General features: G+C 62.6%; 1 protein-coding gene across 1 annotated transcript in view; it reads left to right on the top strand.

Moving 5' to 3' along the window:
• Positions 1-4,595: 4,595 nt before the first annotated feature.
• TP73 (tumor protein p73) overlaps positions 4,596-24,259 on the top strand; it is a 59,620-nt gene continuing 39,956 nt past the window's right edge. Inside the window, exons 1-3 of the mRNA XM_077151528.1 lie at positions 4,596-4,659; positions 16,016-16,110; positions 16,511-16,631. Of these exons, the coding sequence (XP_077007643.1) occupies positions 16,052-16,110; positions 16,511-16,631 (180 nt within the window). The 5' untranslated portion in view covers positions 4,596-4,659; positions 16,016-16,051. The remainder of the gene's footprint in view (positions 4,660-16,015; positions 16,111-16,510; positions 16,632-24,259) is intronic.

The raw sequence follows: 24,259 nt of genomic DNA, 5'->3' as shown, positions 1-24,259 counted from the left end.
CTATTATTTATCTATTTATTTTTCCTTATTTTTTTACTCATCTGCCCATACCCTGGATAAAAAGAGCATCAGACACAAGGTTTTCACAATCACACAGTCACATTGTAAATGTTATATCATTATACAATTATCTTCAAAAGAATCCGGGTTACTGGAACACAGCTCAACAGTTTCAGGTACTTCCCTCCAGCCAGTCTAATACACCATAAACTAAAAAGGGATATCTATGTAACACATAAGAATAACCTCCAGAATAACCTCTCGACTCTGTTTGAAATCCCTCAGACACTGACTTTATTTTGTCTCATTTCTCTCTTCCTCTTCTTGGTCAAGAAGCATCACCCCCATGATCCCATAATGCCAGGTCCCAGCTCATCCCCAGGAGTCAGATCCCACATTTCCAGGGAGATTTACACCCCAGGAAATCATGTTCCATGTAGCGGGGAGGGCAGTATATCCATCTGCTGAGTTGGCTTAGAAAGAGAGGCCACATCTGAGCAACAAAAGAGGTTCTCTAGGGTGACTCTTAGGCATAATTGTAAGTAGGCTTAGCTTCTCCTTTGCAGGAATAAATTTCATAGGGGCAAACCCAAGATCAAGGGCTCAGCCTATTGAAATGGCTGTCTCCACTGCTTGCAAGAATATCAGAATTCCCCAGAGGAAGTTGAGTATTTCCTCCTTTCTCTCCAGTCCTCCAAGAGGACTGCGCAAATGCTTTTTTTTGAATAGTGTAGTTTATAATACTGCCCAAGAGGTCTGGTAACACCCCACAACCAAGTTCATTCATAGTTCTACAGCAAAGCACATAGATATCGACGTTAAACAGACAAATAAGGACCACGAGGTCGCTGGCATCCCCTCGGGTCAGGGTGGGTGCCAAATGCGTTGGCACCAAATATAAGAAAATGTGTTTGCTTTTCAGAGCTTTTGGAGTTCAAAATTAAGGAAAGGATTGTGGAGCTGAGCTCAGCGGTATTTCACTTAGGATCTGATTCATTCGCTCATCTCCTAATTCATTCATGAATCATCATTACTGAGCACCAGCTGTATACCAAGTCCTGTCATGCAGGCAGAGACTCCTAGCCTCATCTCTTGCCCTTTGGCAAACGGCAGCTCAGAAGCAGGGTTTGCCCTCCGTGGACAGAGGTGGCGAGAGGCTGGGGACCTGGAGCCACCGTGGCAGCCGGGGGTGAGGGAGGGCCGGGGCCACCTTGGTGGCGGCGGGAGGGCAGATGGTCCTGACCGAGGGCAGTGAGAGGGCCCAGGCTGGCTGGGTGTGGCTGAGCTTGCAGTGGAATGTCGGGGCGCCCCGAGGGGGCTGGGAGCTCGCTGTTGTCTCCGAGCCATTGCTGAGCATCACGCTCATTTCTCGGCACTTGGGGTGCCCAGGGCTCCACAGCCGGAGGGGAGCGTCCCCTGGGAGTGCAGGCCAGCCGCCCCGCGTGGGGGGCGGGAGGGAAAACGGTGCAGCCACTGTGGAAAGCGGTGTGGCGGTTCCTCGGAAAGCTGAACAGAGATGTCCCATGTGACCGGGCAATGCCACTCCTAGGTACAACCCCAAAGAGACGGAAACAGGGACTCAAATAGATACCTGTACACGCACACCCGTCGCAGCATTAGTCACCATCGCCAAAAGGTTGGAACAGCGCAAGCAGCCAGTGACGGATGAAGGTCAAAACCTTCACCCGGATTATCGATTACCCATCAACAGGAAATCAAGCCACAGAGTGGATGAACCTTGAAGACGTTGCACTGAGTGAAGGAAGCCAGATGCAAAAGGACAAATGCTGCTCTAATCCGCTCACATGAAATGACTGGAATCAACAAATCTGTAGAGACAGAAGAAGATTGGAGGTTACCGGGCTGGGAGGAGCGGGGTAGAGGGAGCAGTTTCCTGGGTTTTGGAAACTTTTAAATAAAGTGGCTTTTTAATAAAAGCAGCAAGCCGGCATTCGATGGCCTGAGCCACGAGGTGGTTGACTTGCCTTTCTGTGCCTCGGTCTCCCCAGCTATGCGGGGAACATGAGGACGCTTTCCACGCTTCACGGTTGTTAGGAGTTTTAATGGCAATGAGGAGTGAAGAACCAGAGCCCCTGCTCAGTCCAGGGCCACTGTCCCCTGGGGTCACCCTGCCTGTGCCCTGAGCCACGCCGCCCCGCTGGACAGCAGTGCTGGGCCACGGCAGCCTGTCCTGACTTGGGGGAAGGGGGGCAGGTGCAGCAGGGAGTCCCGGCTGTGTGTGCTGAGTCTGCCCCTTCCCTCTGGCCGATCTCACGGGTGATGGGGTTGATGAGATGGCCACTGTGTTGCCATGAAAAGCAAGTCTCAGGGGGACTGGCAGGCTGCGGGGCTTGGGGAGGGGACGTGCTGTTGGACGGGATGATGGATGGTTTTGGCCAGTGACTTAGTCCGTCCCTTTTGGCATTTTTCTGTCGAGCCACAAGAGGAAAGGAGAGAATGAAGAGGGGTAGTTTGGAGAGTGGTCCCCAAACCCTCGCTTAGGGGGGTCAGTCACAATCGGATGGACACGGAGCACCTGTGGGGCCAGAGCAGGGGGCAGCCGGGAGCAAATCACAGGGGCTTGCCCTGGCTTGGCCCAAGTCCTAGGGTCCCGGTCCTAGGGTGACCCGAGGAGCTGGGTTCCTAGCGAACCCCTGTGAGGCGGCGTGGAAGGAGAAGGAGGGCGTGTGTGTGGAGTGGGCTAACACTCCTGTGGCCCCTGAAGGGTGAGACACGTGCTGGGGGGCCGGGTCCCAGGGGCAGCCAAGCATCTTCAGCCATGGTCTCCTCATCTGGCTGTTACATGTCAACCTGGGAGGCTCCAGGCAGCGTCCGTCCTGGGGGCCCCGGGGAAATGGGGACAAACTGAAGTGATGTTTCCCACAGCTGTGTTCCGTGGAACTGTGTGGCTGTCCCAAGACCACCAAGGGGTAGAAACAGCTCAGAGGCTCTTGGAGCTCTGTAGGTCAGAGCCCAAGAGCAGCTCCGCTGGGCTGAGTCAAGGGGGGCAGGGTGTACCCCTTCTGGGGGCTTTGGGGAACGGCCCGTCTCCCTACCTTTTCCAGCTCCAAGAGCCGCGTTGCTTGTCCCATGACCCTTCCCTCCATCTCCAAAGCCAGCAGGGGAGCCTCTTTCTCCGCCCTGCCCCTGCTTTCTCTGCCGTCACGTCTTCCCTGACTCCTTCCCTGATGTCCTATCAGATGGACACCTGTGATGCCATTGGGCCCCTGCGCCCCCCAGGGCAGGTTCTGGGATTGAGGACGAGTGCCTCTGGGTTACTCAGCCAAACCACTCCCGTGGGATGCCTCTGCCTCTTCCGCGCGGGCAGCACAGTGCTCTCCTCTCACTGAAGATGCGTAGCGTGCTTTGGGTTGACCCAGGTTCTGAAAAGTCTTGGCATCGAGAATCTGTTTAACCCAGGCCCCCTCAACCGTGCTCAACCATGGAGCCGTTGGAATGGGAGAGGGGGTCACTGCAATGCAAGACCCACCTGGGAGGGGGGCAGAGGAAGCCAGCTCTTCCTTTCCCTGGGATGGGGTAGTGGGCAGAGGGCTGCCTCTTTCACGCCCCTCCCAGTGGCACCGCCACCCGCTTCAGAAAGCCACGCGGTGTCCTTGCTGCCCGCTGAGAGCTGCGTGTGCAGCTGCATGTTTAGCATTGCGTGGTGCCACACTGGTGGCCGCCGTTTGGTCTTCTCTCTTGAGTCTGAGTTGGCCTCTCCCGAGGGCGGCATGCCAGCATCCGGAGGCTGCCTTAGCAAAGCCCCACAACCGGGCACCCTAAATCACACAAGGTTGTTGTCCCCAGTTCTTACAGCCGGAAGCCTGAAATCAGGGTGCTGGCAGGGTCATGCGCGCTCTAAGACCTGCAGGGGACCCCTCCTCTCCTCCAGCTTCTGGAGGTGGCTGCTGTCCCTGGCATCCCTTGACTGTGGACGCACCTCTCCAATCCCTGCCCTGCCTCTCCTTGCGTCTGTGTCTCCCCCTACTTTAAGGAGACACATCTTTTAAGGGAAAGGGCGGAGACAGCACGTGCCACAGATCAGCCTCCTCAGATCTGAGGAGAGGCCACTGTGCAGAGGCCGCCTAACTCTGGAAATTTGGGTTGCGGGTTTGTGGCTCTAATTATGGAATAGTAAGAACATGCCATGTGCATGTTTTGGGATGAAAGCAGCTGGCTGGCAACGATTTCATAAAGTTCCACCTTGTATTTTTAAAAACTGGGTCCTGGTCTGGTGGATGCACTTACCGAAGTCGTACAGCTGAAATGCTCTGAGGTGTGGAATTTGCTTTAAAGTGCTTCAAGGAAAAAGAAGTCGGTCCCCAGGCCTCGCCTGTCTCCCTTCTCCGTGCACGTTTGGCATTTCTCCAGCAAGTTTGGAGGAGAGCGCGGGGACCGGGCTCGGTGTGGGGCGCAGCCTGTCCTGGATCCTGGGGGAGGGCACGGGGCGGGGAGCAGCAGCGCCAGCCGGGTCTGCGGCCCCAAGGCGCCAGGCCACGCTCCGCCCTGCGACCCTGCTCCAGGCCAGCCACGCCACTGGCTCCAATGTCGTCGCCTAGGCAACGGGGACGCTGCCTCCTCCGCCGCCCCGGAATGAGCCGCGGCCTTGCTGAGCCTCCACTGGCCGCTCTGACCCTCCTGGGCCCAGGCCCGGCCAAGGTAGGCTCCGCTGGGCGTCCTCCCTCCCGCTGCCACGCCAGGCCCTGGGGCCACCCCCACCTCGTGGCACAGCCCCAGCTCCCACTGCTCCCAACCTGCGCTGCCTGGGGGTTCCCGCCGGGACACAGCAAGGAGGAAGGTTGGCCCCTGTGTGACCCTGTGCCTGGGCAGGGGACAGACCTGGTCAGGGACATAGTGGTTGCTCGGGAGCCGCTGCCTCGCCCTCTGGACCCGCCGGCCACCCCTCCACTTCCTGCCCCGGGGCCCCGCAGGGCTGGGTCAGCGGGGGGAGCCCCCTCGGCCCCACACGCTAGTCCAGAACCAGGCAGCCTAGCCGGTTTCCCCGGCCCCAGCAGGCCAAGTCCTGCTTCCTGGCACACCCCAGCTGACCCCACAGCTCGGTCTGCGACCCGGTTAGCAGGGAAGGGCTTGGCCAGCCTCCTGCCCTCTGCAGGGGACCAGCCACCTCCTGGGGTCTGTGCAGGCTTGGCACTGGGAGGGACCAGTTTGGGGCATTAGCTGACAAGGGCAGAGCATGTGTGCATGGACGTGTGTGTGTGTGAGTGTGTGCACGGGTACGTGTGTGCATGTACAAATTGTGTGGGTGTCATGCACATGTGTGACACATGTGTGCATAGGAATGTATGTGCGTGAGTGTGCACCATAAGTGTGTGTATACCTGTGTGCACAGCATGAATGTTCATGCTCATGGGTATATGCATGTACAAAGGTACGTGTGTGCATGTGAGAGTGCACACCTGCACACATGTATGCACACGTGCTTGTGTATAGAGGTGCATGTGTGCAGGTATGTACACATATACTTGCGTGTGGACACATGTGCAGGTGTGAGTGTGCACATATGTGGGTGTGGGCATGTGTGTGCAGGTGTGAGTGTGCACTAGTGGTAGCCAGAGAGTAGGTGGGGAAGCTGAGAAACACAACCTCCTCCCTGACCCATTGGGAATCCTGGGACCACAGCCCTGGTGTCTTGTTTCTGCTTCTTTTAGAAAAATGCAAAAGTCTCGGCGGCCTGGGGCACCTGGTCCCTTCTCCCGGACAGTAATTGGGGCTGTTGGACAAGATTGTGGGGTCTTTCTGGCTTGCACTGTAACTTAGGGAGAGATTCAGTCTCAAAGTCTCCCGGGCTCTGAGGCACAGAGTGGCAGAATGTTTGGGGCCCTCACGGATCCCCCAGGACCCTGCAGACTGAACTTGCTCAAATGACTCAATTCCACATGGAGATGCCTGCGGCCGTTGAGAACTGGGGATGGATGTAAGACACAGTCTCCCCCAAACCGGAGGTCCCCAGGGGTCACTGCCATCCTCCCGGATCCCATAGGACCCGCCGGCTAGTGCTGAAACATTTTGTTCTGTCGCCGTGTGTTCCCTGAGCGCCTGCGTGTACTGAGCGTCCCCTGGGTGCTGGGCCCCCTGGGGAGCTGAGCAGGCCTGGCCCGGTCATTAGCAGAGGTGGGCTTCAGACGCGGACACACAAACGAATGCTCAGCGATGCCTCGCTTGGGTGTTGTGGAGGAAGGAACTGGGTGGACCAGGAGACACCTGGGGGCCAGAGCTGGGTGGAGGGATCCCCGGAGGCCCACCCTGCAGAGCGCTAGGCCCTACTGGTCTCTGTCCTGGAACCCCAGCCCAGCTGGTCAGAGCGGGGCCCGGCTGGACTCGCAGGGCCCCTTGCTCCCCAGCACCCAGGGTGCAGCTTGGAGGTGACTTGGGTCTCAGGGGTGGGGGTGAGGTCGCAGATGGGCGCATCCCTGATGGGGTTGGGGTGAGCGCGGGCTGGAGGCGGCCCACCTGGAACCAGGTGCAATGTCCAGCAGGGAGCCGTGAGCCACCAATGCACTGGCCGTCGCGGCACCCAAGACACCCCGAGGCACCCAGGGGTGTGCCCAGGAATGTTCCGGATGCTTGTCCGTAGATCAGTCCTCATCTTGCAGGAAAACGGAGGCCCCAAACGTCCCCACGGCCGGCGGGTGAATGGGAGTGCACAACCCTGGATGCAGGATGTCACACAGGCCTCGGAGACACAGCAGGGACCGGACAGCAGGGACCGGACAGCAGGGACCGGACAGCCGAGCTCCACGCCCTCGGGGAGCTGGCACTGGGGGGGGGGGGACAGGCAGGAGGCGGGTGAGCAGAAAAGTCTGTCCCGGGTGCGAAGGGCTGGAGGAAACGCACGGCTGGGGAGCTGGCTCAGCTTCCCGGGGTGGCCAAAGCAAAGTTCCGGGGGCTGGAGGCCCAACTACAGAATCTCACCGTCTTCCGTTCCCGAGGCCAGGAGTCTGAGACCCAGGTGTGGGCAGGGCTGCACCCACTACACCTGCAGGGGAGGGGGTTTCCTGCCGCTCCCCCTGGTGTGTGCCCCTATCCCTGGCGCCACTGGTTGGTGGCCGCCTCCTCTGTCTCTGCCTCCATCTTCACAGGGCCTCCTCCCATGTGTGGCCTGTCTGGGTGTCACCTCCCCTTCTCTAAGGACCCCCGTCCAGCAGAGTCCAGGTGCCCCCACTCCAGTGTGGCCTCATCTCAATTAATTCCATCTACAGTGACCCTTGTTCCAAATAAGGCCACATCCACAGATCCCCGGGTTAGGACTTGAGTGCAGCCTTTTGGGGAACACAGCTCAGCCCTTAACAAGAGGGTACAGGTTTAATCGGGCAGTTTTGGGGAGCCCTCCCCCCCGCCTTGGGCGTGAGCTCCGGCTGTGTCCAGTAGAAGAGCATCCAGGGGGCACAGGCCCTGAGGTCCAGCCGGAGGAGCGCTCAGCAGGGAGGCCTGTGCAGGCTGAGGCCCCGCGAGAGCCAGCAGAGAGGGGCGGGTTGGGTGGCAGCCCCCCCCACCGGGGGTCAGGAGGACGCCGTTGCCTTTGGACTTTGTTCTGGCTGAGTTTGAAGGTGGGGAAGGGCCTAGGGGAGGGGCGGCCTGACCCCAGCTGCAGCCCTTACTGTTCTGGGAATGGGAGGTGAGCAGAGGGTGGGAGGCTGGGCCTGAGGGTGGGAGAGCTGGAGTCTGATCAGCTTTAAAGGACACCCCAACAGCATTCGGAGGGTGGGTTATGGCAGTGAGAAAGAGAGGCATCCGGGGTGACGCCCAGGCTCTGACCTGGGTGCCTGAGAGTGGAGATGCCACAGAGAACTTTGCTGCCACCTCTGCCATCTGCATCTCTGCAGTGGCTCCAACCATCCTGGCCTCCCCAGGCCTAGACTGTCTCTGCCCCATGGCCTGCAGTTCCCTCCTCCACCACACAGTCCCATGCCGCACCCCAGCCCTCCCTGGAATGTGCAAAGCAGAAATCTAAATCTCAAATAGCCACTTTGACCACAAGCTCCTTTTCATCCCATAGGCCTGTTCTCCAGCATCACAAGATGCCTGCCCTGTAGCATGCCACCCCCTCTCTGCTCTTCTCCTCACTCAGCCCTCCTGGATCCTCTTCCTCTCCCCCCACACCCCCGAGCTCAGAGTCCATGTGCTCTGAACCTTCCTTACCCCATCCAGGGTCCCCCTGTTCACCTGGGACAAAGGCAGCCTCACACTGCCATGAAAGCCCCTTCAGTGGGCATGGTGTCATGCCATATCTCCCAGCACCAGCAGCCTTGAACTCGTCCCTGCTCTGGCCCCTTCTGCTGCCTCATCTAGACCCACTGTCCAGCCCCACTGCCCTTCTCAGAGGAAGCTTCCGTCCTCAGGTAACACATGTCCTCCATTCCCGGCCATGGCCTCCAAACTCACCTGCTCCTCTTTGTCTCCAGGCTCTGCCACCCACCCCATGGCAGGTGAATGGGGGTCAAGGCTTCTCTTCCAGCAGACCCCACTTCTAGTGTCCAGCCTTCGAAACCCCAGGTGACAGGAATCATCTTTCCTTCTTGGGGTCCCCCAGGGATGCCCCAGTGCAGAGGGTCTCTGATGGGTCCCCCTCATTTTGAAAGTGCCGCGTTCCCCGAGACACCTCTGAGAGGGCATCACTCTGCAAAAGGGAGACTTGCAGACGCTTTCCAAAGAGCACATGGGGTGGGAGTGCAATGAGTCGCTGGTGGAATCCGCCACGGGGCAGGCCACCACTGTCTTCGTCCATGACTGACCCCACTGCCCCCCGGGGTTCATCTGGTCTCTCCTCCCCACAGTGGCCGCACCGATACTAAGTGACCATTGCTAAGCTCGCTATGGCTGACGGCGCCCGTTTCCGGCTGGTCTGTGCACTTTTGCTTTTTACCGCGTCTTACTTCAGGCCACAGTGCTCTCCCCTGACCCGCTGTACAAACAAGGAGCAGAGGTGCTGACTGGGGGGGGGGGGGGCGCCGTGCCCAAACCCAGGCAGAAAGCAGCACAGGTGGGCTATAGAGCCGGAGTGGGGGCCGGGGGTGTTGGCCAGACAGTGCACAGTTGCAAAGCAGGAAAGTGGGGGTGGGGGCAGAGATATAGGGAGCAATGGGCAGGTCCGCAGAAGGCAGAGGAACCCTGGGTGCGGGGATGTGCCGGGGAAGGGCGGAGAGTGGGCAGCCACTTCTGGGCGAGCACTCCAAAGAACTGAAAGCAGCGACTCGGGTAGATATTTTCCCCACAATGTTTCACTGTTTCACTGCAGCTTTAGTCCCCAAAACTGGGGCCACCCTGTGTCCACCATGCAAAGACAGATACGGGGATCCTAGCAAGGGAGTGGTGTTCGGCTGTGGAAGGAAGTGCTGGGACATGCTGCCCGGGACCAGTAGGACACTGCGTTGGGTGGAACAAGCCAGAAAAAGGACAGACGTGCGCTCACTGCTATGAGTCACCAGAACAATCAAATTCCTAGCGCTGGAAAGCGGGGTCCAGGGCACCGGGGGTGGGGAGCTCATGTGTAAGGGGGACAGGGTTTCTGTTTGAGCTGATGGGAAAGTTTTGGTCATGGATGTGGTGATGGTGGCACAGCAGTGGACGTAATTAAGGCCACCGAACTGTAGTGATTAAAATGGGAAACGTTTTGTTGCATATCTGTCACCATAAAAAAGGAAAGGGGGGAGGGAGGAAGGGAGGAAAAGAGGTATGGGCCAGGGGCTTCCCCGAGCAGGAGGCACCGTGTGGGCAGGACACCTTGGCGGGGCCGTCCTGGAGGGGTCCCGTGGCATGGCTGTGGGCGCCTGGCAGCTCTGCAGCCCCCCCCGGCCCTGCTCGGCCGGCGCTGGGTGGGGTGGCCTCTCCGGCACAGGCCGGCCTGGGCCCGGAACCCGCCACGGGGATGTGCGGTCAGTCACTCTCTCCTTCCGGAAGTGAAGCTGGCCACGTGGTCACTGACTGCCACCCATCGCCCGCCTCACGTGGGTGCTAAGCCGGCCCTTGATTCAAACAGAAACTGCCGAGCGGCCTCAGCGGGGACCCGGCCCGGCTGTGGGAAGCCGCTCGTCGTGGCGCAGGCCGGAGGCCAGGGTGAGTGCCATGCAGGCTGGGGGGACTTCCTGGGCTGTCCCGGGAGCCTGCCGCCCCCGCCCCACGGGTGGGCCTTGGCGCAGGAGAGAGGGCAGCTGAATCGGGCGCCCCAGCTGTTTCTGCAGCTCCCACAGCCACCCGCCCGAGGGTGGGGAGGCTAAATCTGTCTGTCGTTGCTGACCCCTGGTTTCCCCGATGGCCAGGGACGGCGGGGGACAGGGAGGGCATTTCAGGGCAGCAGCGGAAGTCGAGGCGCAGTGCCCTCTTGGCTCCATCCTGACCTGGCCAGGGGTGCGGTTCTGGCCAGCCCCAGCCTGGGCAGGAGTCCGTCCTCTCACCGACCCCCGCCCTCACCCCTCTGCATGCCGGGCCGGGGGTGGCCCTGGGCGCTGGCGTAGGCGGGAGTGGGGGGTAAAGATGGCGCTGCCCTGTGCTCTCTGAGGATGCCGGGGTGACCCTGGCGTGGGCCCCGCCCTGCTAGGCGGACGCAGGCCCCTTCCAGGGAGGCTGGGCGGGAGGGAGGAGGGCATGCGCCCCCAGGGGTCGGGAGCGTCCTGTGGAAGGTGGGCCTGGCACCCGGCCTCACCCCTCTGAGGGCCGCCCGACCCCTCTTCCCAGGCCAGGGGCGCTTCAGGGGGCTTTCTGCCCACGCGTGGATGAAAGGCCACGGGGTGACCGACGGGGCCCAGGGCAGCCTGGTCACAGCTGGAGGTCCACGTTGGCGGAAATAAAAAGCCGAGCACATAGCGGAAGGGAGAGGCGCCTGGGGGGCAGGGGGGCTCGCTGGGTGTCTCCCAAGGAAGGGTCTGCAGCTCACGGGAGCAGGGGGAGGGAGGGAATTCCTCATCCCAGAGCTGGCCTGGCAGGGGTCAGGACCTGGGGTCGGGGTGCCAGGATGGGGGGCACCGCCATCGGCCTGGGAGGGGCCTGCGCCGGCATGTCACGGGCAGAGCCCCTCGGGCTGAACGCAAGAGCCGGGCAGGACCTGGGTGTCCCTGCGATTTGGGGTCAGGGAGGAGCTTCCTGGAGGAAAGGGGAGACAGGCTGGGGGGAGGAGGGGAGAAGGGCACAGGGCAGCAGTGGGGGTGGGGGCGATTGCAGGGCAGGGAATCTGGTGAAAGCGCATGGGGTGGGGTGGTGGGGGCAGTGAGGGACCGTGGGGGCAGGGAAGGTCCAGCCGAGGCCATGGCTTGGCCTCGGGAAGTTGTGGGAAATGAGCCCAGAGGGGCATGGGGCAGGGCTGGACAGGTGAGGCCCCGGGCTCTGCCTCCCACTGCCCCCACCTGGTGGCCTTCAGGGTGCAGCTCCTTTGGGCTCCTTGGGCCAGTCCAGAGCCTCTGGGCCTCGGCGCGGCCACCCCAGGAAGGCGGGTCCCCTCCTGGACAGGATGAGTGCACAGAGCAGGGGCTGGTGCCCTACATGTCCACCGCGGCAGGCGTGGGGTCGGGGCGCCCCGAGGGGGGCTGTCCCTGGCATGGCTGGACCTTCAGCAGCACCACTGGCCTCCGCCAACGAGGCGCCATCGCCCTCCCCCCGGGGTGCCAGCCCAGCCACAAGTGCCAGTGTCCCCTGGGGAGAGGGTCGCCCGCTGGAAACCCCTGGGCTGGGGCGTGAGAGACAGCAGTGAGTGCCAGGCAGAAGGCGGTGGAGCACGGTTCTCAGCCCCCACGGTGCCAGGACACGTTGGAGGCCACCTTGTTCATAGCCAAAGATCTGCTGCCGCGGAAGAAGCCAAAATGGAAGTCGCTTTGGGGTTCTAGGGACGGCAAAGGAGTTTTCTAGACATAGAAAGGAAGTTAGCCCGACTCCTACCGAAGGCCCCAACGTTTGCCCGTCCTGTGGGGCGGCTTGCGAGCAGGTGGACTGTACTTTCTATTGGGTCGAAGGTAATGAGCCCAGGGCTTGCTTGGGTAGCTGCCCAGTGGGGGTTGAAATTTCAGCAGCTAGAGAGGAAACTTCAGAGGCCTGGGTTTCCTGGGCTCTGAGGGCCCCTGGGCTTTCTCTATATAATTTTTTCAAGGCTTGGGTTTATTTTCTGGGGCTGGAGCTGGGCCTGGTGCATGGATGTCGGGCCACAGAGACGGGGGGGGCGGGGGCAGTGCAGGCAAGGAGAACGGAGTGAGGCGGTGACTTGGAGGAGAGCTCGCAGCCAGAGCTGTCCCGGGACGAGGCCTCTGACTGTCCCGAGTCCCAGATGCTTGCTGGGCATTCCCATGGGGTGAGGCGGGCACCACAGCTCTGGGGTCAGGGGCCTGGGCGGGCTGAGGTGTGAGCTGGGTTTGGGGGGTACTTCAGGGGTTTGGCTTTGTCCGGTTCAGCAGCCCCAGGCCTTCGACGCTGGTCATCTGTCCATCCAAGGGGGCAGGGGGCTCATCTGAGTTCTCACAGGACGCTGAGGTAGAGCTGGGGCAGGTGAGGGTTGGGGGGTCTGAAGCACTTGGCCCAGCCACGCGAGGACAGGTCCTTGTGCTGCTGAGGGGACGGCCCACAGAGGGTTGGCCTGTGAGTTGGCCGCCCCGTCCAGCCTCGGCACGCAGCTGCCTAGTTCTTGTGCCCACTGCAGAACCTGCCCTGCTCAGCCGATCTTATTCATGGATCCCATAGGTGCCCATTCACCTGTTGGCTGAAATTTATTTGCAACCCAGAATCAATCTGCGTGGGCCTTTCGCGGTCACTCGTGGACGCGTGTGCTGCCGTCTGAGCTTGAGCAAGACCGCGCTGTGCCTCCCTCCTTTCTGCTGCACAGCAGGTGCTGCGCTTCTCGCACTTTGGTGTGTCTTGCAGGTGACTGCGAGGTTTGGGGTGGCCCCCCGCGCGGCACCGCGGGGATGTTGGGTGCTGAGCGCAGAGGCTGTGCCGTGCCTGTGGAGGAAACGCGGGTGTCAGGGACACTTCACCCGGCACGGGGGGCGGCGCTGCGGGCGGGCTCAGGACCAGTGGTCAACACCGCGCAGTACACCCGGCGCCTCAAGACGGAAGCACCCAGAACCAGCTCTGTGCTGGGGGTGCGTGAGAAAGCTGGGCTGGGGCTCAGGGACCCCGACCTGCTCCCCGGGAGGGGTTTGGGATTCGCTGGGCCTGGGGTCCCCACCCCACCATGAACGGGCTGTGCAGGCTTCACTCACCGCGCCATCAAGTGCCATTTTCTTTCTAGAGCAACTCAGTTGTCAGCGAAAACGCTGAGAACGGGCCCATGGGGACATGGCAAAGGGCGGTGTCCCAAGCTGAGGGTGCTGAGTGCAGAGGACAGGGGCTGGGGGAGCCGGTGGCACCTGGCCCAAGGCCTTGCAGGAGACAGTGAGGAGTTTGAGATCATCCTACGTGCAACAGGCAACGGGACTCCGACAAGGAGGTGCCATCGTCGGGTGGATGGCAGGGGTGTGGGACAGCCTGGCCCAGGGCCGAGGTGCAGGTAGCTCAGATGGGCAGTGGGAGGGGCCTGGGTTGGGGGTATATTTGGGGCAGAAGCGGCAGGATATGTGGAGTGCAACGACCTGCTGTAACCCTTGGAGTTGGGTGACCCCCTCCCCGCCACTGAGCCCCCAGGGACCCCTGACCCCTTGTTTTGCATGCTCTGAGACCCCGTCCTGGCTATGAGGGTTCACAGGGTGGGCTGCACCCCTGCTGCCCCCTCTTGCTTTCCTGGAGGGCCGGACACCCTCCTTATCCTGGGAGCAGCCTAGGTCGGTGCAGAGTCCAGCGAGCTTGGAGTAAAGCTGGACTTGGGAAGCGTGGAAGAGTGAGGGGCATGTTGGGCTCCCCCAGAGTCAGCTGCCAGACCCCACCCCCATCCAGGGGTGTTGCATCTCAGGCTGTTCCAGAATTCAGGGACAGGATTGCGGGAGGCGGGGGAGGAGCCCCTTGGGTGCCTTAGCTGCTGGGGGGCTTCCCACCCTAACTCATTTCCCCCAGGTGGGGACCCTGCGCAGATCATGGGGAGGATGGGAGCTGTCCCATTTGCTGGGTGACTTTAGGTTCTCATGTCATTTTCCGTCTCTGGTCTCTGGATGGCTGTTGGCAACATGAAGGGGGTGGGACCCATTGGTCTCAGTGGCAGAAGCTTCCTGGGCTTGTCTTCCCAGACCTGAGTACACGGGCCCTCCCTGGTCCCCTGGCCCCCTTCAGGGTCTCTCCACACACCCTGCCTGGGATGACCTTGCCCCCGGCCGTGCACCCTGCCTGCACCAAGAAGCCTCCCTGGCTAACTGCCATGTACCCAAAAGGAAAGAACCGTGAGAAGGGTGGAGGTGGGCTTCTACCCTCCCCGGTGCCCAGCTGTCAGCCTCAGCTTGGGGGGCCTGTGCCCTGGGCCCCTTGCAGGGCTCTCTCCTAGGAGGTTCATCCCATTCTAAATCAGGGCAGCGAGCTCCGCACCCTGACATGGGCCGCCCTGCGAGGCATGGGTCAGCTCTGTAGGCAGGAGGGAAGGCTGCTGGACCTAGGGGCTGTGGGAGGCATTGCTGGTCCATACTTGTTAGGACAGGTGGACAGTTTAGCAAGAGCAGGGGGAACAGGTAGGGACTAAGAGACTGGAAAGTTCCTTCCCAACTGGAAGAAGGACCTGCTGCATCCTTCCTGCACCTCTGCTGTGTGACCTTAGGCAAGTCACTCAGCCTCTCTGAGCCTCAGCCTCAGGGAAAGTAGCTAGAATGAAGACAGGTACTGCCACTCGGAGCCTGCAGGGGCATCAGCTGTGGTGCATGCTCTCCGCTGCTCTCGCTGGCTGGACATGCCTTAGCCCTGAGGCCCTGCAGTGGCCTGACCGCCTGCCAGGGGTGGCCAGTGGCCTGGCACGTGGCGGCCCTGGGAGCGTGCTGCAGCGCCTCCAGCAGCACCTGCCCGCTCGCCAGGGACAGACAAAGGCCACAGAGTGCTGCTGTGCCCTCTACCCCCGCTGGCTGCGGGCAGGTCCAGGCCTGCCCGCTTGGGCACTGCCAGGAGGGGACACGTGGATATCACGCCCCTCACCAAGGGCCCAGGAGGCCGGCTCAGGGGAGAAGCCACCTGTGTGTGTGTGTGTGTGTCTATGTGTGTGTCTGTGTGTGTGTGTCTGTGTGTGTGTGTCTCTGTGTGTGTGTGTGTGTGTGTCTGTGTGTGTGTCTGTGTGTGTGTCTCTCTGTGTGTGTGTGTGTGTGTGTGTCTCTGTGTGTGTGTGTCTCTCTCTGTGTGTGTGTGTGTGTGTGTGTGTGTGTGTGTGTGGCTGGTAGTCAGGCAGGTGGGCTTGGGACCCCCGACACACTGCAGGGCACGGCACCACAGTGGTTCCCAGCTGGCTGCCACCTCCTCCTCCCCCTCGTGCTGCCAGGTGGAGCTGTCAGCAGACCCTATGGTGGGGTGCAAGGCCAGGGGACAGGGTGCCAGGGTATGGGGCCCCCTGCCATCCCAGGGACCTCCCCTTTGAGGGGGGTTCCGCCCCGTGCTCCCTTTACCAAACGGTTTCTGAACTGTGCCTGGTCGGCCTCAGCTTTCGTTTTCATGGCTCAGAGGAAGCCCTCTAGCTCAGGGGACGGCATCTGAAGTCACCCCCTCACCCCTCACACTGCTTGGCTCCCAGCTCATGGGGCGTCCCCTACACTTACCTTTCCCCAAAGGGGGTTGCCCAGCGTTAGAGCTGTGCACAGGCCCCCTGGTACTCGGGGAGTCCCCCAAACCAGACTTGGTTCCCCCAGGGCCAAATGTGGAGACATCACAGCTCCTGTGAGGTCCGGCCCATGTCCTCAGGGCATTCACTGTGAAGCTGTAGACTGTGCTCCCCCCCATTTCACAGGTGCACCCCCAGAGGCCCTGCCCTGCCCAGGGGCAGCCCAGTGCAGGTCTGAACTCAGGACTGCCCTCTACTCCCCCAGCCCCGCCCCGGCGAGGAAGAGGAGATTGGAGGATGGAGCCGTCCTATCCAGGCGCTCACAGGCCCTCTGGGCATGTGTTCTCTCTTCCCCCGCAGAGTGACCACCCTTGGGGGGCCGTGGCGTGGGGGAAGATGTCCCAGCCCACCTCCGCTGATGACGGAGCCACGTTTGAGCACCTGTGGAGCTCCCTGTGAGTACTTCCTCTGACCAGGCCAGAGCAGGAGGGGCAGACTCAGGCTGGACCCTGGGCTAGCCTCGACCCCCGTCACCATGCTGGGTAAGAGGTGGGCAGTGGGGCTGCTGCCTTCTCCCGGGGACATGGGATCCAGAAGCCAAGCTCTTCCCTTTGGCCACCTCCCCAGGGTGTGCAGAAGAGGTCCAGGGGTACCAGCCTGGAGAGGCAGGCAGGGGAGGGGGTGGCAAGGGGGCAGGAGCTGGGAGCTAAGAGTAGGCAGGGACAGGCAGAGAGGGCGAAAGACCAAAGGACTCCTTGGGGGCAGACACGGGCCCTGGAAGGAGCCGAGGGCCTGGGAGGTCTTGGGGTGACACCCAGTCTGTGGCTGACGGCTCCCCTCTTCTTCCTGGCCCAGGGAGCCAGACAGCACCTACTTTGACCTGCCGCAGTCAAGCCGGGGGAATAATGAGGTGGTGGGCAGCGCAGCGGCCAGCATGGATGCCTTCCACCTGCAGGGCATGGCCACACCCGTCATGGTGAGTGGGGCAGGCCCCTGCACGGGACCTGGGGAGCCGCGCAGAGTGGGAAATGGGCTCTGGTGTACAGTTGCCCTGGTGAGTTAGTCAGGACTTTGCACGTTGCAAAGTAGGAAATGTATTGGCTCATGTAACTGTACATGCAGGGTAGGGGGCTTCAGGTATGGCTGGACCCAGGTTTAAGATAGGCTTCAGCATGGCTGGATCCAGCTGTCTATCAACTGTATGAGGGGCTCCAGGCATGGCTGGATCCTGGTGTGGGAAGTGCTTCAGGCATGGCTGGATCCTGGTGTAGGAAGGGCTTCAGGCATGGCTGGATCCAGCTGTCTATCAACTGTATGAGGGGCTCCAGGCATGGCTGGATCTAGGGGTCGAGGGCTTCAGGCATGGCTGGATCCAGCTGTCTATCAACTGTATGAGGGGCTCCAGGCATGGCTGGATCTAGGGGTCGAGGGCTTCAGGCATGGCTGGATGCAGGTGCTCAGACAGCTGCCTCTCCAGTCCTGGCCCTGCTATCTCCTGGGGTGGCTTTCTTCCTGAGCAGCCCCTCCCCTCATTTTGGAGGGCACCAGGCTCCGCCGGCATCCCCCCACCCCATCCATGAGGAGAGAGCTGTCTTGCCCGTGGTCCAGCAGGCCTGCTGCTCACTGGTCTGCACGTGGTCAGGTGTCCATCTCTGTACCTCCATGGCCAGGACCACATGGTCCCCACCCCCTGGAGGAGGGACAGGGTAGAAAGGAGTGGACCTGGCTCTCCTCTCACAGGGAGAGAGGCCCCGAAGGAAGCTTGAGAAGCTGGTTCCAGAGCAAGGGGGACTGGCAGGGGACAGGCAGCTCCCCCCTGCCTCTGCTGGAAGGAGCCGGCTCTGTAGTGTCTTGGCTTTTTGGGCGGCCTGGCTCTGCCCCCCTCTGGCCATCCAGGCCCTGGCCGTGCCCGGAGGTGGGATGGCATATGGCAGTCTACTGGCCTGGGGCGGTCCAGGCAGGCCCTCTGTCCCTGGTTTGGCCCAGTCCCTGGTGGGCCCTGCCACAGCCCCCACCCGACCTCTGGGTTGCCCGATTCTGCCAGCGAGGCTTGTTGCCAAGGGCCCAGTGTCCGCTGGGTGAGTCTTGTCCAGGGGCTTTTGCGATGCGCAGGAGGAAAAACAAACCCCAAGCTGAACAGAGGCATCTCGGGAAAGGAGGGGCTGGCCATGGAGGCTGCAGTCCCTCCCAGCACCCCCAACTCTGCTGGGACCCACACCCCCCGGTCAGCTGTGCTGGCCTCACCGTGCCTGGAGCATCTGGGGCAAGAGGGGGACTGTGGGGACCTCAGAGGCCCAGGAGGGCACGGTGGCCCTGCCCCTGCCTGCCACCCTGAGACCCCTCCTGAGAAGCCCCGTTTCAGAGCTTGGAGGTCCTCACTCGCCCCCACACTCCCATCCAAGGCATTCAGGAGAGCATCTGGGGAATAGTGTGGGGTGGGAGGGGGTGAAGTGGGGGGCCCTGTGTCCCCTGCTCTATCTCTGCATGGTGGTGGGCTGGGGCAGGGTTTCCGCTATGCCGTGTGGGAGTAGAAGGGGCCTCATGGGCCTCAGGACCCCTTTGCTGGGTCTCAGGACCCCTTTGCTGGGTCTGGGGGACGTGTTTCCTCGGACCCAGCCCGGGGGCTCCCCGCGCCCACGGGCTCCTCCACGGCTCTGGACGCAGGCAGTGGAAATAGCTCTCTGCACTCAGCACTTGTTCCCCGTTTTACAGGCGAGGGGGCCAAGGCACAGGCTGGGGGAGGGCCAGCCAGAGTGGGCCTGTACTTCCAGAGCTTTCCCGTCCCAGGCCGGGGCCAGTCATTCACTCCCTTCCTAGATGCTCCCTCTTCCACCAGCGGCTGCTCCGGGGCAGGGAGGGCCCTGACCTCTGAGTGCAGATCTGTGGGATGTCTGTCTGTCTCCCAAGTTCCGGAAGCTGTCTCCCCACCCGTGAGGCCACACAGACCCCGTGTCAGGAGGGGTGTCCTTGACTGGGGAAGGGAGAGGGCAGTTCAGGTTCCCTGGGGGGTGGGATGTGCCCCCTCACCCACCCCTACCAGCAGGGTACCTGCATGTCTGAGCCATACCTGCAGGGAGGACCATCCTGTTGGCAGGGGCCCCACCCTAGGGACCCCGGGGAGGAGAACAGGGCCACCCACTATGGACCTGGCCCCAATCCTGGGCCCAGGATCTGTTGTAAGAGCCGCGAGCTCATCCAAAGGCTGGGCACTGAGCTGAGAGCTGGGCAGAGCCCACCCGGCTCCTCATAGTGGCCCAGGCAGTGGGGTGTGACCACTGCCAACCTGTGACAAAGACACAGCAGGTCAGAGTGGTCTGAGGGCCTGGGGGTACTCTTGCTGCAGAGCCTGATGCTTTTTCCATACCTGCTGAGGCCTGTCTGTCTCTGAACCTCTGGGGGCTGGAGGGGACTAGAGGGAGCTGGGGGGGTACTAGATGGGCACTGGAGCTGCGAGGGTAGTGGTGGAAAAAGTGCTGCTGGAGGGGCTGGAGGAATCTGGGGGTATAAATGGTGGGCACATCCAGTGAGCACTGGCTAAACTGAACTGGCTGGCAGAGAGCATGCAGGGCCCCGGGGCATCTGGAAGCTCAGTGCTGTGGGGGTAGCTGGCCATGCATGCTGGATGCCCCTGGGTTGCCGGCTAAATGTCCATCCCATCGGCTAATCTCCGCCCATTTGAACATAATGGGGACTGTATTCACCTTGGGGTTGTGACCCAGACCTAGCCCCACCTCGGGCTGGTGGCCTGGCCATGTCGTGTACTCAGGGACCCCTCAGCTCTGCATCAAGGCAGACAAGGGACACCTGTGCCCCTGGGCTTGCCAGACACACCCACCCACCTGCCCCCTCCCAGACTCCATCCTCTGAGGCAGCAGCCCCAGCCTGCTCTGCTGTCCGTGCTGACGGTCATCCGGCCCCTCCCCCTCTCCAGCCCAGCCCGGGTGGGGGCATGCCCCCATTTCTCCAGGAAGGAAGTGGGGCTTAGGTGGGGCTTGCGTCTCCCCCCACCCTCCGTCTGCGGTGGGCACTGGCAACGTGGGCAGATTCCTTCACATTCGCCCTGGCTGAGTTCCCTCGTCCCTGCGTCTCACTGCAAAGTTAGGGTGTCCAGGCCAAGTGGGGCCCGAGTGCAGCGTGCGGGGTGCAGGGCGCCCGCCACCCAGCCCAGTGGGGAGGGCCTGGGACCCCCACCTGCCACCCTGGCCCTGCAGGGGTGCAGCCCACCTGGGCAGGCCCCTTGGGCGAGGGGGCTCAGAGGCCAGATGACACAGGCCCAATGCCCCTCGGCCCTTGCTGGCTGGGCGAGCGGCCAGGGAAGTGGTCTGTGCAGTGTAGACCCAAGAATGTCCCCACATGAGGGCTGGAGCCCAGAGGCATAGCCTGGTGAAGGGCATGTGGGGCAAGTGCTGGATGTGAGGGCAAGGGCAGGCCCATGTCCGGGACCGCTGTGCCCAACCCACCCACCGCAGGGAGCCAGGAGGATCCCGGGACAGCCCCCCTGCCCCAGCCCCAGTGCCAGGGCCCATGTCACCCCTCCCACCTGGGGCCCTGCGTGGGGAGTGCCTCGCCCTCGGCACTGCATTGGCAGGGGAGGGGGCAGTCCAGGTCCCTGGGGGTTCCCCCAAGCCCAGCACCCTTTCTCTCCAGGGAAGAGGTCGCTGAGACCTGGTCTCCTTCAGGATCCGGAAGTGGGGCTTGGTCGACAGAGACCAAAAACCCACAGGCCATGCCCAAGAGTGACCCAACCCCTGACCTCCAGGGCCGATGGGCGGGGGACCAGGACGGGGAGCTCGTGGGGGCTCCAGAGGCCAGCAGGGTGGGTCTCCCCAGGCCCTCTCCCCACCCCACTCTCGGGGGGGGCAGGGCACTACAAGACCAGCCACGCCCCCAGCAAGCGCCAGTGGCGCACCAACAGGCTGTGGGGCAGGGCTGGGGGCAGGGGGCCGCGTGCCCGCTCCTGCTGCCCCTCCCTCTCCTCGGTGTCTGCTGCCGAGAGCCCCTTGTGTCCCTTTGGGCTCTGACCTGCACAGAAAGGGGCGGGGGACGCTGTGTCCAGAGCCCCGCCAGCCCTTCCCGCCTCCGCTCCCGCCGGAGCGCCACGCCAGCTGCTGCGGGCAGGTGGGCCGTGGTGGGGGGAGGGGAGGGCGGGACTGCCGCTGATGGGGACAGGAGGCGCAGCTGATCCCGTCCCGGGGGCGCACCCACTCTCCCCGGTGCCCACAGGAGGCTGAACCCGCGGGCACAGGGCTGTGGAGAGAGGTGAGAGCCCTGAGGCCACCCAGGCGTGCCTCCCGGCTTTGGGGAGGGGGCGTTTCTCCCCAATCCCAGGAGCAGGGAGGGCATGGGTGCCAGGGCGTCTGCACACCTGCGGGAGTTGGAATCGTCTAGAACAGCCTGGCAGCTCATCCAGCCCCGACAAGGGCTGGGGCATGGAGAGAGGGGAGGAAGCCGCCTCCCTTCCCAGGAGGGTCTCAGCACCGGGAGGGGCGGGGCCAGCCCGGGAAGAGGGAGGCGCCCAGCTCACCGCAGGCCAGCTCCGCCACCCCACAGCCCACCCACCACCAGCACTGGGCCCCTGCGGCCTCCCCCACGAGGTGGGACAAGGCCACTGGCCATCGGAGCTGTCGGACGGCATGTGCTGAGCATGGCACTGTGCTGGCACCCAGCTGCCCTGGAAGTGGTACCTCCCTGCTCTTGCCGGCACGTCGCCCACCTCGAGGATGCAGCTGAACCGAGCAGAGCCGTCCGGGGGACAGAAGCTCCCAGCCCCCTGCCCCTGTCCTCCAAACTGCCAGGAAGTCAGTGCTGCTTGGGGACAGACGCTGGGCCTCCTGCCTGTGTCTGTGAGCTGGAAGTGTGGGGCGCAGTCGTTGCAGGTCCCCAATGTGGGCATTGCTGGTTCTCAGGTCTGGAGCCCAAACTCTTCCCAGAGGGGTGGGGTGGGTGCTTGGCTCCTCTGCCTCCCACCCTTCCGCCAGGGGGACGGAGGGGCCTTTCCGATCTGCCCCTGCCCCTGCCCGGCAGCCTCCTGTCTGAGGCACACTGTGGGGCCAGCTCCCCTTGGCCCAGCCTTGGGCCCTGCAGGCCTGAGATCAGGAGCACAGAGGGGGCCAGGCCGCTCCTCAGCCTTCTCAGATCCTGAGGCCACAGTGAAGCCTGGACCACCCCCTGCCTGAAGTCCTTGCCCGACTCCAGAGCCACCGAGGCCTCGCCCCCCTGGTGTATTAGTCAGCCGTGCTGTATAACAAATGACCAGGAACTTAGCAGCTCAGAACGACACCCATTTATTCCCTCCCAGGTTCCGTGGTCAGGCGTCCGGAGTGTCCTCACCTGGCCCCCTGTGCGGGGTCTCGCAGGCTGCAGTTGGTGTCAGGTGGGGCTGCCCTACCTGAGCTTGGGGTCCTCCTCTGTGCTCTGGCTGTTGCAGGGTCAATTTCTTGCAGCTGTGGGACTGGGCCCCACTCTCTTGCTGGCTGGCGGCCTGGGCCACTGTCCTCAGCCCCTAGAGGCCACCCACGGCACCGTAAATGCCTGCCCCCGCTGGGGTGTGTCGCCCATGTCAAATCTCTCCCCGTCCTTTTAAGGGCTCACCTGATTAGGTGTGGCCCACCTGATGGTGTTGAAGCCCACCCATTAGAAACCCACCCATCACGTTCACCGTCCCACCTGCATTTCATGGGGGGTCCTCTGCAGGGCACCCGGGGGTGGTCTCAGGCCACCCTAGAATCCAGCCCCCTCCATCCTCAGCATTTCCCTCGTGCCCTTGCCTGGAGTCTCTCACCACATCAAATTCTTCATCCCTTTTGTCCCCCCAGCTCCCCCCACCCCACCTTTTGGTTATTTACAAACCCGACATGATTAAGAAAACAACCCATTCCCCGGCGTGACCCTATGCTGAGAGCGTAAGTGGCTTCTGGCTCTCTGGCCTTAGACGGGTGAGGGTCTGCTCTCAGGGAGCTCGGGGGGTTTGCCCAGTACCACCCACCTCTGGGGGTGGGGTAGGGTTTCGAACCCAGAGCTCCCCTCTCTTCTCCTACCTGGTGAGGTATGCCCACCCAGCCCCTCCTCCCCACCTCTGGGGGTCCCCACCCTTGGAAAGCAGAAGCTCCCCCCATCCAGGGTGGGGTGGGGACTGGGCTGCCACCCACCAGGCCCTCCAACCACAGCACCGCCCCAGACTTCCCCCAGGTGTTTCCCCGAAGCCCCCTTTCTGACCAGTCCTTGAAAAGTTGCCTCCGCTTTTCTCCATTTTCATGCTGAGCGCTGTCAGCCACGTGGGATCATGAGGTTCTAGGATGGAGGGGCCAAGCTTAGAGGACCTGTGTCCCTGCGCCCTGTGGGCCCCGTGCGGGGTCTTCAGCTCCAGCCCTTTGGGGAGCAGCCCTGGGGCCACGTCCCTGCCTGGGCCTGTTCCTTCCTCCTTGACCCCAAGAGCCGAGGGGTGGGCAAGACCTCTGAGGGCTCCCCGGCTGCCCCTGCGCTCGGGGAGATGGAGGGGGGTTTGGGGGATTCGGCAAGAAGCGGGGTCTCTGCATGATCTTTCAGCACCCCTCAGTTGTTGATGCTGCTTTTGGGGGCGGAGGGCTGTGCTCTGAGAACCCCAGCCTGCTCCATGCGCCATATTTGCTGTTGCCAGGCCCTGCCTGCTCCCGGGGTCCAGGGGGCTTAGGCCCCTTATGCCAAGGGGGTCCCACTGCAGGGATGGTTAACAGGGAGCTGGGAGTGAGGGGCCCCAGAGAAGGGTGCTCCTGACCGTTCACAGCCACAGCAGGGGGGCCCAGGACGCGTGTCAGGGTCCTCAGGGGGCCCAGGACGCATGTCAGGGTCCTCGGCCCTCTAGGCTTCCAGTGGTTCGGCAGGGGCAGCGGGTAGACTCTGGGTCTGCAGATTCCACCAACTGCCTGGAGCTGATGGGGGATGGACCACGCCCCACGGCTCGTTCCTGTCCCCAGGCCCCCCGCAGACTGCCGTGGGCCCTTTGGGGTGGTCGCCCTGGGCACTGGGGGTCCCCCAATTTTCCTGCATATCAGGGATGCCCCGTGCACCTGGGTTGCCAGGGGTTACTGAAGCCGGCGGCAGGTGCCCTGCCCTTTGGGGTGGCCCAGCCTTGCCTCCCCGGGTCCCAAGGGCCACAGGGGACCCCTCGTGTGCAGGGGGTGGAGGCTGCAAGCGGAGATGAGGCCCCAGAGCCCCCAAAGCTTTACCTGGTGGCTTCCCAAGAGGGAGCTGGGGTGGGGGTGAAGGACGCAGCGGCGCCCCGCCCCTCCCCCGCCGGCTCCTTGGTGCTGTCCCCATCTCATTGGGCAAGCCGAGGCCTGCCCTGGGCTTTGACGAATAGTCATGAGGAGTGAAGGGGTGGGCCGTGGGTTTTGTTGTTAGATGCAGCGAGTTGACAGAACTCGGGGAGGTGGGAGAAGCAAAAATGCCCGCAGACGCCCGGCGTGTCCCAGAGCCTCCCTGGCCCCTGCCTCCCTAGGCACTGAGCCGCTCCCGCTGGGACCACTGCGCCAGGGCCCCCTCCCTCCGTGGCCACCCAGCCCCATGCCTCTGCCCGCGGCGCGCCAGCCCCCCAGCGTGCCCGGACCCCCGCGCGCCTAACATGCT

The sequence above is a fragment of the Tamandua tetradactyla genome, chromosome 2 (assembly GCF_023851605.1).
Source record: "Tamandua tetradactyla isolate mTamTet1 chromosome 2, mTamTet1.pri, whole genome shotgun sequence".
Lineage (NCBI taxonomy): Eukaryota > Metazoa > Chordata > Mammalia > Pilosa > Myrmecophagidae > Tamandua > Tamandua tetradactyla.
This window is presented reverse-complemented; position numbering and strand designations above follow the sequence as displayed.